General features: G+C 32.4%; 1 protein-coding gene across 1 annotated transcript; it reads left to right on the top strand.

The window, feature by feature from the left end:
• Nucleotides 1–8373: 8373 nt before the first annotated feature.
• LOC139857973 (transcription factor TCP21-like) lies at nucleotides 8374–9472 on the top strand. The gene has a single exon (XM_071846818.1). It carries the CDS (start codon nucleotides 8534–8536, stop codon nucleotides 9299–9301), a length of 768 nt encoding a protein of 255 aa, XP_071702919.1. The 5' UTR covers nucleotides 8374–8533; the 3' UTR covers nucleotides 9302–9472.
• The last annotated feature ends 2877 nt before the right edge of the window (nucleotides 9473–12349 follow it).

The raw sequence follows: 12349 nt of genomic DNA, 5'->3' as shown, positions 1-12349 counted from the left end.
TATGTTTTGGTTGCGACCCTTCTGTGCCATGTGGGGTAAGGGTGACCCTTAGGTTGATTTTTGGGATTGAGAACCGTGACTTGGATAGAGATGCATTGAGTATGTTTGTGTAGTGGACTTTTGGACGACATGAAGTTGTTGGATAGTGGCATGAGTATGATTATTATGACGGTATTTCCTAAGCTTGTTGGATGTATGATCTGGTTGATAGATTATATTTGGATGATTGATAGACAAGGTTTTAGTAACTTTGATTGGACAGATGTTGTGATTGATTAGTCATAAAGTAGTTAAACTAATTACCGATGCTTATTGAGTAGATTGATTGGACATAAGCTAGTGAATGAGACAAGTAGAATTTTTCCGTTACGAGCAACTCAGAATGAAGGTATGATTTAGGATAATATGCTTGTGTCTGGCCAACAGAAGTATATTGTGATAAATCATACGGAATTTCTGGGAAGCTGGAGGAAAATTAGGCGGCCTGTGCTATATTGGATTGTGATGTGACTGGATATGAGATGAATAACCTGTGAAGTTCTGTTGACTTACGAGACAATTTCGTGGACCTAGGTATAGATTTTAGCATGATGACTAATTCTATTGCCTAAGCTTTGGATAATTGGGAAAAGTGGACAGTATAAAGAGTTGAATTGGATGACAGATCGTGAAATTTATGATGCGGAATGGCGAAGAAACACGAATTTGACTCTAATTATATGACTTGATCGTGTAATTTGTGGGCTTAACGGACGTTGATCGATGAAGATTATGACAACTTATTTTGTACCGGGAGTGTATTGATGTCAGGAATCTCATTTCCTATGCAATTGTGGTGGATATTGTCGATATCGGGGATAAGATCGATAAAGTTAACCGTGTGTTTTGGCGGTGCGAGTAACAATTTTTGGGTTTGTTGACCATAGTTGACCCGATTCCGAGGACGGAATCTCTTTTAAGGAGGGTAGATTTGTAACACCCACGTTTTGGGCCTAGGTTAAAGGACTATTATACCCTTGGGTATGGTGTAATTAGTGATTTTTATAATTATTTGTTTATAATTATTTGGTTATTTAGTTGAGACCAGTTTGTGACAAGGGTCACAGAACAGGTTGGTTTATTTAATTTGAACACCGTTAGGCCCGCCTAAGGAGATACGAAAGGTTATCAGATAAGATAACTGGTAAATACCTGTGTGATATGGGGTATGAGTTTGTAACTCATTTAAGTGTATGTATCTGGATAGTTCTATCCATTTCTCATTTCATCAAACCCACACACAAACGTATACACAAACACACACATAAACTCTAATTTGATTTTGTGAGTCTTTGGATTAATTGAAGCTAGAGATATATTCCTTGTGATTTCGTGATCAATATAAGGTATGCATATCATAGATTCATGTATTAATTCTTGCTCAAAATGGGTTTTGGGTTCATATGGGTTTTATGCATTTTGATGCTTGATTCTTGATTATATGTGTTTGTGATGCTCAATTGATATTAGAAATAGGTTGTATATATGTTTAGTAGCTTCCATGTGCTTAAAATTTGATCAAAATCGCTCAAAAATCGAGTTTTTGGGGAAAAAAATACGAAATCAGCGAAATTGGTTCGAAACCCAGTTTGCTACAGTACCCGAATTGCTACAGTACCCGAGTTGCTACAGTACCGAGTTTCTACAGTGTCACTATTTGCTACAGTGTCACTATTTGCTACAATGTCGAGTTGCTACAGTACCCGAGTTGCTACAGTGTCACTATTTGCTACAGTGTCACTATTTGCTACAGTACCTTTTATGAAATTGAAACGGGCGTAACTTTCAAAACATAACTCCGTTTTTGATGAATAAACTATCGTTAGAATCATAATAAAGAATACTTTTCAATGATGAACTTTTAAGAAACTAGATCAAACTTTTTTTGGGTCGGAAAAGGAGTTTTAGTGTGTATGTCGTGTTTTGCACGCACCTGTATGCCATTATTGAATGGAGTCATGATGTAGACTCATAAAATTATGAATATATGGTGTTATGACCTAGTTTATAGTATGATTTGATTATACTATTGATTGAGATATGTATATTGACTTCGTTGTGTTGTTCTCAGGTGATAAGAACAAGGAAGAAGCTCAGAAGTAAGATAACTGAGCTGTAGCTGGTAATCGGTGAGTGAGATTATCTCCGGGTGTAGTATAGAGTAGCAAGTTGTGCTACTATGTTATACTGTTATAGTTGCTATGCTTAGTAGATATAGTGATAGTTGCTTAACAGTTGTGTGCACAAGTTGTAGTTGCCTGTTGGAACCTATTGTTGTTAGGTTCAGCTCAGAGAGGTCAACCTTGTTGTGGTTGGGTCCAGTTGGCTACTGTTTGTTGAGTATAGTGCTGAATGACGCATCACCTGCGTGTGGATTTACTATACTGGGGATTCAGTAGTAAGGACTTTCGATAGACGCTAGACTGATCAGCTAGTGGTCGTGTGCTCGTACAAGCCACCGAGTCTCTAGTTGGAGCATAGTTGCTAGTTGATTGTTGCCAGTTGATAGTTGCTAGTTATTAGTTGTCAGTTGCCTGTTATGGATTGTTGTAGTTGCTGTAGTTGTACAAGTTGGTACTATATGCTAGATCTGTTAGATGATTCCATTCACTTAGCCTCGTGCTAACCCCCCTCACCTCCTCCCTTGCAGGTTTTGGATCTTAGTGCTGGTAGGGACGAGAGTTGGGTTGACGATATGTTTGACAAGACGAACTCTGATGTCTTAACTTTTATAAATATGTAACTAGTTGTTTAACATAACACCGGTGGTTTATAATAAGTAACTAGCTAATGATTTGTGATAATCATGTTCGTAATTAACTAAGGGTATTTATGTGAATTAAGACTTCCGCTGTGATTTAAAAAAAAAATCAGGGTGTTACAAAAACTTTCTCATTCCAATATAATTAGGAATATTCCAACTACGAATTTTGAGGTCAAAGTTTAGGATCAAAAAGTCAAATATTTTGTTCTTGAAGAAATTTGAATTCAGTTTGATGTTTTAGGAGCAATTAAGGGTTCAGAAAGTTTATAATAAAGTTTTGGAGTATAATTCATGTTATAAATTTTGCCTAAAACAACCTAGAATTCAAAAAGTGATTCAAGGTTCTTCGTGTTCATGAATGAGCTGTTATAGCTTCTTTTTTTTGTTTTAATTAATTTCAATCATAGTGATAAGGCTAAAAAGGAACATATATTTCATAGCATTATCCCTCAAGAAAGACAAGATTTTAGTTGCAATTGTTCCATTTTCAAGTAATATTCGTTTATATTAAATAAGTGCGAAGACAAAAGGCGAAAACGACGAATTGAAGACACAAAGGTCCAAAAAGCTCAAAAGTACAAGATACAATCAAAAAGGTTCAAATTATTGATGAAGAACGTCTAAAAATGACAAGAGTACAAGTTACAAAACGCAAAGTACACGATATAAAATTGTACGAAAGGACGTTCAAAAATCCGGAACCAGGACATGAGTCAACTCTCAACGCTCGACGCAACGGTGTAAAAATTACGAGTTAACTATGCACAAGAATAAAATATAATATTTAAATAATTCATAATAAGAATAATATTAAATAATAAAAAGTTGTTAATTGAGCATAGTTCAGGGGTCGTAAATGAAAATTCAATTTCAGAATTCGCCTATAAAAGGCAGTGTATTCGATCGATATAGGACACACCTTTTTCTATCCTAAATCTATCTTTCTATTTATATATCTTTCCCCTTAATATCAAATATCAATATCTATATTTTATAATTCTCTATCATAATGTTAATGTAATCAGATATAACAATAATCTTAATTTTAATTTTAAATTATGATAATAATAAGATTTATGATAGAGATCGTTTGAGTGTATAAGTCGAAATTCTGCCCGTATAATATTACTCTATTATTAATCACTGTAAGTTATGTTTATATTATTTTCATTAATGTCTCGTAGCTAAGTTATTATTATGCTTATTTAATCCGAAGTAATCATGATGTTGGGCTAATTACTAAAATTGGGTAATTGGGCTTTGTACCATAATTGGGGTTTGGACAAAAGAACGACACTTGTGGAAATTAGACTATGAGCTATTAATGGGCTTTATATTTGTTTAACTAAATGATAGTTTGTTAATGTTAATATAAAGATTTACAATTGGGCGTCCCTATAAATTACCATATACACTCAATCGAACACGATGGGCGGGGTATTTATATGTACGAATAATCGTTCATTTAACCGGACACAGGAATGGATTAATAGCCACTAGAATAATTAAAACAGGGGTGAAATTATGTACAAGGACACTTGGTATAATTGATAACAAAATATTAAAACCTTGGGTTACACTCAGTCGACATCCTGGTGTAATTATTAAACAAAGTATTAAAATCTTGTTACAGTTTAAGTCTCCAATTAGTTGGAATATTTAACTTCGGGTATAAGGATAATTTGACGAGGACACTCGCACTTTATATTTATGACTGATGGACTGTTATGGACAAAAACCAGACGGACATATTAAATAATCCAGGACAAAGGACAATTAACCCATGGGCATAAAACTAAAATCAACACGTCAAACATCATGATTACGGAAGTTTAAATAAGCATAATTCTTTTATTTCATATTTAATTTCCTTTATTTTATATTTAATTGCACTTCTAATTATCGCATTTTTATTGTTATTTTATTTAATTGCACTTTTAATTATCGTACTCTTTAATTATCGCAAGTTTATTTTATCGCACTTTTATTATTCGTAATTTCATTATCGTTATTTACTTTACGCTTTAATTTAAGTCTTGTATTTATATTTAATATTTTACATTTGGTTTTAACTGCGACTAAAGTTTTAAAATCGACAAACCAGTCATTAAACGGTAAAAACCCCCCTTTATAATAATAATATTACTTATATATATGTATTTGTATTTTTATAAAAGTAAACTAATATAGCGTTAAGCTTTGTTTAAAGATTTCCCTGTGGAACGAACCGGACTTACTAAAAACTACACTACTGTACGATTAGGTACACTGCCTATAAGTGTTGTAGCAAGGTTTAAGTATATCCATTCTCTAAATAAATAAATATCTTGTGTAAAATTGTATCGTAATTAATAGTATTTCCTTGTAAAATTTAATAGTATTTTATACCACTCCGCTACCACATCACATAGCCAAATTGATTTATGTTTCAGTTAGGATTTTAAAGATAACATTTAAATTATTTTTATGATCGATTATAGTTTTAGTCGATGTGGGTTTTTGATGATGAAGATAGGAATAAAACAGAAACGAACGAAACAAATATAAATGGGTTTTGTAAAATAACAGAAAGTCAGGAACGGTTCAATGGATTGATGTGTTACGGTTAAGCGGGAGGTCATGGGTTCGAGTCCGGTTGTGGCTATTTTTTTTTTTGGAAAATATTTAAGGTAGCCTCTTTATTATTTTTATTATTATTATTATGATTATTATTGTTATGTTACTAATATTATTAATAATAATTATTATTACAAGTATTATTATTATTATTATTATTATTATTATTATTATTATTATTATTATTATTATTATTATTATTATTATTATAATCATAGTTATTATTATTATTATTATTATTATTATTATTATTATTATTATTATTATTATTATTATTATTATTATTATTATTATTATTATTATTATTATTATTATTGTTATTATCATCATTGTTATAAATATTATAACTAATATTATTATTATAAGTATTACTAGTGTTAGTATTATTATTATTAAAAATAATACAATTTATTATCATTTTCATAGGTATTAGTATTAATATCATTTTATAATTATCAGAATTATCATTATGTATTCTTATCATTATTATCATTATTATTAATATTGTTAGATTATTATAAGTATTATTATTAATAGTAAGACTATCATTATTATTATACTATTAAAATTATTATCCTAACTATTAATAACAGTAAAAATTTCTATAATTATTATTATTATCAGTATTGTTATTATTAATATTATCATTATAATCAAATACAAATTTTTACTAATATTAATATTATGTATATAAAAATATACTTATAAGTAATATTACATATAATTATATATTAATCATATTAACAATTTTCATATAGATATTCATATATAACAAGTTAGGTATTTTTTTTATATAAAATACTAATCAGATATATATATTAATACAACTATATAAGTATTAATCATTTCGAATATATACACAAATTATATATATATATATATATATATATATATATATATATATATATATATATATATATATATATATATATATATAATATATAATTTGAGATATAAAATATGAAAATTGTTCAACTACGATTATATGTTTTAAAATATATATGATTAATATAGGTTCGTGAATCCAAGGCCAACCCTGCATTGTTCAGTTGTTCAATGCCACAGTATCGTGAGTTTCATTACTCCCTTTTCATATATATTTTTGGGCTGAGAATACATGCGCTGTTTTATAACTGTTTTACGAAATGGACACAAGTACTTAAAATATATTCTACGTTGAGTTGTACCACCTTGCATATCTTCCCTAATAGTTTGGTAACTAATATTTACATGTTGGAAGAACATGTAAGCGCGAATCCTATTGATAGATCTATCGGGTTTGACCACCCCAACCGGGCTAGTCGCTCTAGTATCGTAAACGGTTGCATAGTACTTCGTTTTACTACACTTGGTACAGTGTAGGTAGATTTCATAATAAAGGGAATATGCCACATTAAATGTTAAGTATGGTTACCGGAGCGCTCAACAACTTATAGAATACCTTTATACACTTGCGAGTGTACATATATTTATAAACGGAAATCTTGTGGTCTATTAATATACTGAAATGATTGTTATGATAAACCTATGAACTCACCAAACTTTTGGTTGACATTTTTAAGCATGTTTATTCTCAGGTATGAAAGAAATCTTCCGCTGTGTATTTGCTCATTCTAAAGATATTATATGAAGTCGTACATGGCATATTTAGGTCAGTACCTCGCGATAGGACCAGATGTTGATGACTTCGTCCAGGTGGATTAGGACGGGTCGTTACACCACCAGTGTATCCGTTAGACCCATTGCAGGACCCACTGGCGGGCCCTTTCACGGTTTGCTGGTAATGGGGGTGAGGCAGTGGCGGTGGCTGGCGGTTGCTGGTCACGGTCCATTGCATATGGCCTCATAAAGCATACCCCGTGAATAGCTTCAAATCGAGACGAGAAGAGAGATGAAAAACCATTAATAAAAGAAAGTTAGGGTTTAAGAACGAGCCTTTAAAACCTTCGTCAAAAAACTTGTGAAAGTATGTGAAGATTTTTTTTCAGATATGTGAGAGTATTTAAAATGCATGTAAAATAATAATAAATATTTATTATAGTATAATTTTAATATTATTTAATATATTTATATAAATATAAAATAAAATATGTGTATGTGTATGTGTATGTGTATATAGAAATACATGTATATCCATCTATATATTTTTAATAAAATTCTATAATGATGATGTCATTGTTAGACTAATTCTTTTATTAAAAAAAATTAAAAAATAAAAGAAAAAAATCTAAGCATGACGGGTGATGTCATTAATCTAAATAATTTTTAATTAAAATTAAATCTTTTTAATTAATTATCATTATTAAATCCTATTAGTAATTATTTTAATTATTAAAATTAAATAATTTTCAATTATTTTAATTAATTATTTTAAATTGAGTACGAGAAGGTATAAAAACTCGGCAGAATGAAACTAATTCTAAATTTATATTTTAATTTACACCTTTAAAATAAAATGACAATCAATATTATCTCTTATGATTGGATGTGGATTGTTTAATATGAATTTTAGGTGTTTGATGAAATGTTTAGCTGTCGAGTTTTTTAGTCGGACTATGTGGTTTCACGAGTCATTAAACTAAATGAATTTAACATTTACGTTCACTTAATACTTAAAATATATAATTAAACTGTTTCGTTTAAACAAACATTTAATTCTACGGATCATTTCACTACTACAGAAATATATAAATAATAGTAGTATATTGTAGTATTTATATTTATATTTATCTACTTGGATTGAAAGTACATAGTGTTAATTATGTAAATTGGGAGTTGATCCGTACACCACTTTTGTTTTTTGCCATACACCACTAAACTACAATCTTTGACTATTTTACCCTTTCTAACTTAAGGCTCTTTTCCCTAAATTAATTATGAGAAAGGGTAAAATGGTCCAAAATTAAATTTTGGTGGTGTATGGCAAAAAGTAAGTGGTGTCAGCTTCCATGTAAATTAGTAGAAGTAGTTCTGAGGTATGGCCCACTTCCCATGTGCCCTCCTGTCTCCACCAGGTCCTGCCGCTCAATCATTAGACATCTCTTTCTTTTCTCTCCGTTTCTACTTTCATCACCGTTTTTCTCTTCAATTCCTTTCTATCTACCCCTTTAAACCATGTCCACTTCTGAATGCACTCCTAACGCCGTTATCCTCCAACAACCACCTCCAACTACCGTTAAAAAACCTCCAACTAAAGACCGTCACAGTAAAGTCGACGGCCGTGGTCGTCGTATTCGTATGCCGATCATTTGTGCTGCTAGGGTTTTTCAACTCACACATGAATTAGGTCATAAATCCGATGGTCAAACCATCGAGTGGTTGCTCCGGCAAGCTGAACCGTCAATCATCGCCGCCACCGGTACCGGTACTACTCCGGCGACTTTTTCTACTGTTTCCGTCTCTTTACGGAATTCAAACCCTAACTCTTCGTTATCTGCTTCACTTGATAAAACGTCGTCGGCGCACCATCATCAACAATTGATATCTCCCGCGCCGTTTATTCTTGGGAAACGGATAAGGGCGGTGGATGACGGACTTGACGGCGGCGGAAAAGATGAGGATATTAACAATCATAGTATGTCGGTTGCGGCTAGTGTGGTTAGTGCCGGTGGCGGCGGAGGGTTTTGGGCGTTGCCGGCGAGGCCGGACTTCGGTCAGGTGTGGAGTTTTGTTGCGCCGCAGCCGGAGATGGTGTCGCCGTCGCCGAATTCTATGGCGGCGCAGCAAGGGAGGTTTATGCATCATCAGCAACCAATGGGTGAAGCGTCGGCGGCTAGGGTTGGGAATTATCTTCCAATAACTCAAGATCATTTGAATTTGCTTGGGTCACTTTCCGGCAATCAACAGCAAACTTCCGGCGGAAAAGATGATGATAGCCGTTGAATTTCTGAATTTTAAATTGGTATTGGTTTATAGCAATATCTCTATCACTATATAAATATGAATGTTGTAATCTGTGTGTGGAGGAAGTTTGTTATCTGTTAGTATTTAAGGAATTTAGGTTGATTTTAGGGTTTATGCATTTTGATGAAATTAAGCGTCTAAGAATTTAGGTTTCTTCCCTTTTTTTCAGTTTGGACTTTTTTTCCAATTATTAGGGTTTATTTATTTTTTGTAGTCCTAAAATAAGGTTCAAATTGGTCTTTGGAGACATTTGGGTCAAGAGAAGAAATCTTTAAGGTTGGAAGAAAACGCTTTTTCACAAGGGTGATTGCGAATTAAAATTAGGTTAAATTATATACGTGCGATCTCTGTTGCAATTTTTGGGCGAATTGACAAGATTATGCTATTTGTGGATGATCATCCTGTTATACAACAACCATGTTTTTTCATCTGTGTGTGTGTGATTGCACTGTTTTTTTTATTGAAATGGAACATATGATCTCAAAGAGACCGATGCAGTTTCGATAGAAGACTTGTGGGGTTACTCCTCTCTAAATTTGTCAACTCATTGTTACATTGATCTGTTTATGAAAATAATGTAATCGGTCCGTCGTATATGTACGTGAGATTTTTTTTGGGGTGCCAGTTGTCTGAATAAATAACCTTATGTTTTGTTCCATTAAACTATTGTCTGTAATCATACCTGTTGCATGATCTTGTTCTTAGTGGTAATCATATTATGTTTTTGATTTTCTCTTGGTGCAGTTGTTGCTATCAGAATGGATTTTGACTCACTTAAATGGATACTTATTTAAACAATGCATCTCTAATCTCTATATTGCGATCTTGAACACTTGACAGGATGTTTCAGTCCGAAATGGACTATATTTGTGCGTCCGTATTTGTAGCTAGTGTGGCATTTTGCGTATCTGTTTAGCTGAAATAAATCACGACTTAATGGCTATACAAATTACGAACCACCTGTTTATACAAACATGGCTTTTCTAGGTAGCTAACAGAAGTATGATGCCATCAACCTTTCCAAGTGCGCAACTAAAAAGGTTGACGCATTAGACCATACATTAGGGTGATGTTAAGGTGGAGTGGATGGGTTTTTTTTTTTTTTTTTTTTTTTTGGTTGCTTCACGTGTTAAGTATGAGTTTGTAATGGGGAAAGTTGTCGATGAGTGTTGTGGGTGATGTGAGAAAATATAGTTAGAGATTAGGTTAAAAATTGGTGAAAAAAGTTGGAAAATAATTTTAAAAAATAATAAATAAAAAAAAATTCACAAACGCACCCAAGTTTCTCCGCTTCTCTTTGACAAATGCTTACACCATATTTATCATAAATGCCCCAATTAGGCGTTTGTTGTCATGTCATGGTGATTGTGGGACAAACGCCCGCGTTATATATGATCTTAGACCACAGATATTGGTGATTGTGACGTGGAGTGGGTGAGGTGCACTTTTTGGAGAAAAACTGTGACTGGACCATGACATTTTGGGGGAGTTGTAATGGGGGGCTTTTGTAAGGGCGTTTATGGGTGATGTGTCAAAATATGATTGGAGGTTGGGTTAAAAAGTGGTGGAAAAAGTAGAAAAAAATTTAAAAAAAAAAAGAAATCACAAACGCACATTTTCATGCCCGTGCTCTCTTGACAAACGCCCCAACACAAACGCCCCATTCCGGGCGTTTGTGGGGCGTTTGTGGGCGGATTCAAGGCAACAAACGCTGCATTATCTGTGGTCTTAGTGTCTCAGCTAATGACAATATGAAAATTATTTACATTTATGTATTAATTTTTAAACAAACTTTAACTATTAATTATTTGAATAATTAATATTACTATTACTATTCATAAATTAAATACATACATAAAAACATTAGCATTGTAACTCCAATATTATTTTTTGGAAAGCCGGAATAGATTTTATTAAGGCACACAAAAAGCGTGTGAAGCATGAGAACAGGAAATAACTCCAATATTATGAAGACAATCAATCTTCAATCTCCAACGTATACATGACACATACTCAGGGGCGGAGCCAGGATTTGACAATAAGTGTGGCTTACTCGAGAATTAAATGATAATCACAATAATAAAGTGTCATACATTATCATATTGAGATAAGTAAACAACGATAACCATTTTATATATATAAAAAAACGTACAAGTTAAATCAAATACATAAGTGATGTCAAAAACAATATGCAAAAACTAAACAAATTTTGCTCACGCCAAGCCATATTTTTCACGAAGTAACCTGACAATAATAATAGTTACAAAGTCGAAATTAGTTAAATATTAATAAACATATGGTAAAATATAGTATATTAAAGGAATTGTACCTTGTGTGGTATAAGTTGGACACGTCGACGTTTTTGAGAAGCAAAAGCATCAATTATCTCATCCGTAGTAAAGATATCAGCAATATCTCTTTCAACATATAGTAGCAAACAACTTTTCAGAAAGTCATCACCCATGCTACAACGAAGTCTAGTTTTCACAATTTTCATTGCCGAGAAAGCTCTTTCACTTGTTGCAGTTGAACTAGAAGAGTTAATATAAGACGGATCAACCTGTCAAGCAGCGGATGGACTTCTTCTTCCCAGTTTCTTGTAGGCCTCTACACAACTCTGCAATCATACGAGCCTTTTTTAACTGTGGATGATTAGGAACTTCTAGCTCATAATGTTGCAACTCATGTTTATCTGAATATTTTCTTGCTCTGTAAAGTCCAAAGGATAAAATGTTTTTGCTAGATTGCAAATATCAGATTTATTGAAGGGATTTTTGGGGTCTAGAGCAACACTGAGTCGAAGAAGTTCAGTCAAAGACTCATTGAATATAGAGTTCTGTGACGACCCGGAAATTTCGACCAAATTTAAACTTAATCTTTGTATGGTTCCGACACGATAAGCAAAGTTTGTTAAGTTGAATCCCAAGAAATTTAAAATGTGATCATACATTCATTTAACCTTTGACTATTCCCGACGATTCACGAACAATTGCTTGTAAATAATTATGTATATATATATATATATAT

This window comes from Rutidosis leptorrhynchoides, chromosome 7 (genome assembly GCF_046630445.1).
Source record: "Rutidosis leptorrhynchoides isolate AG116_Rl617_1_P2 chromosome 7, CSIRO_AGI_Rlap_v1, whole genome shotgun sequence".
NCBI classification, from domain to species: domain Eukaryota; kingdom Viridiplantae; phylum Streptophyta; class Magnoliopsida; order Asterales; family Asteraceae; genus Rutidosis; species Rutidosis leptorrhynchoides.
Note: the sequence above shows the minus strand (reverse complement) of the source record. Positions and strands in the feature narration are given on the sequence as shown.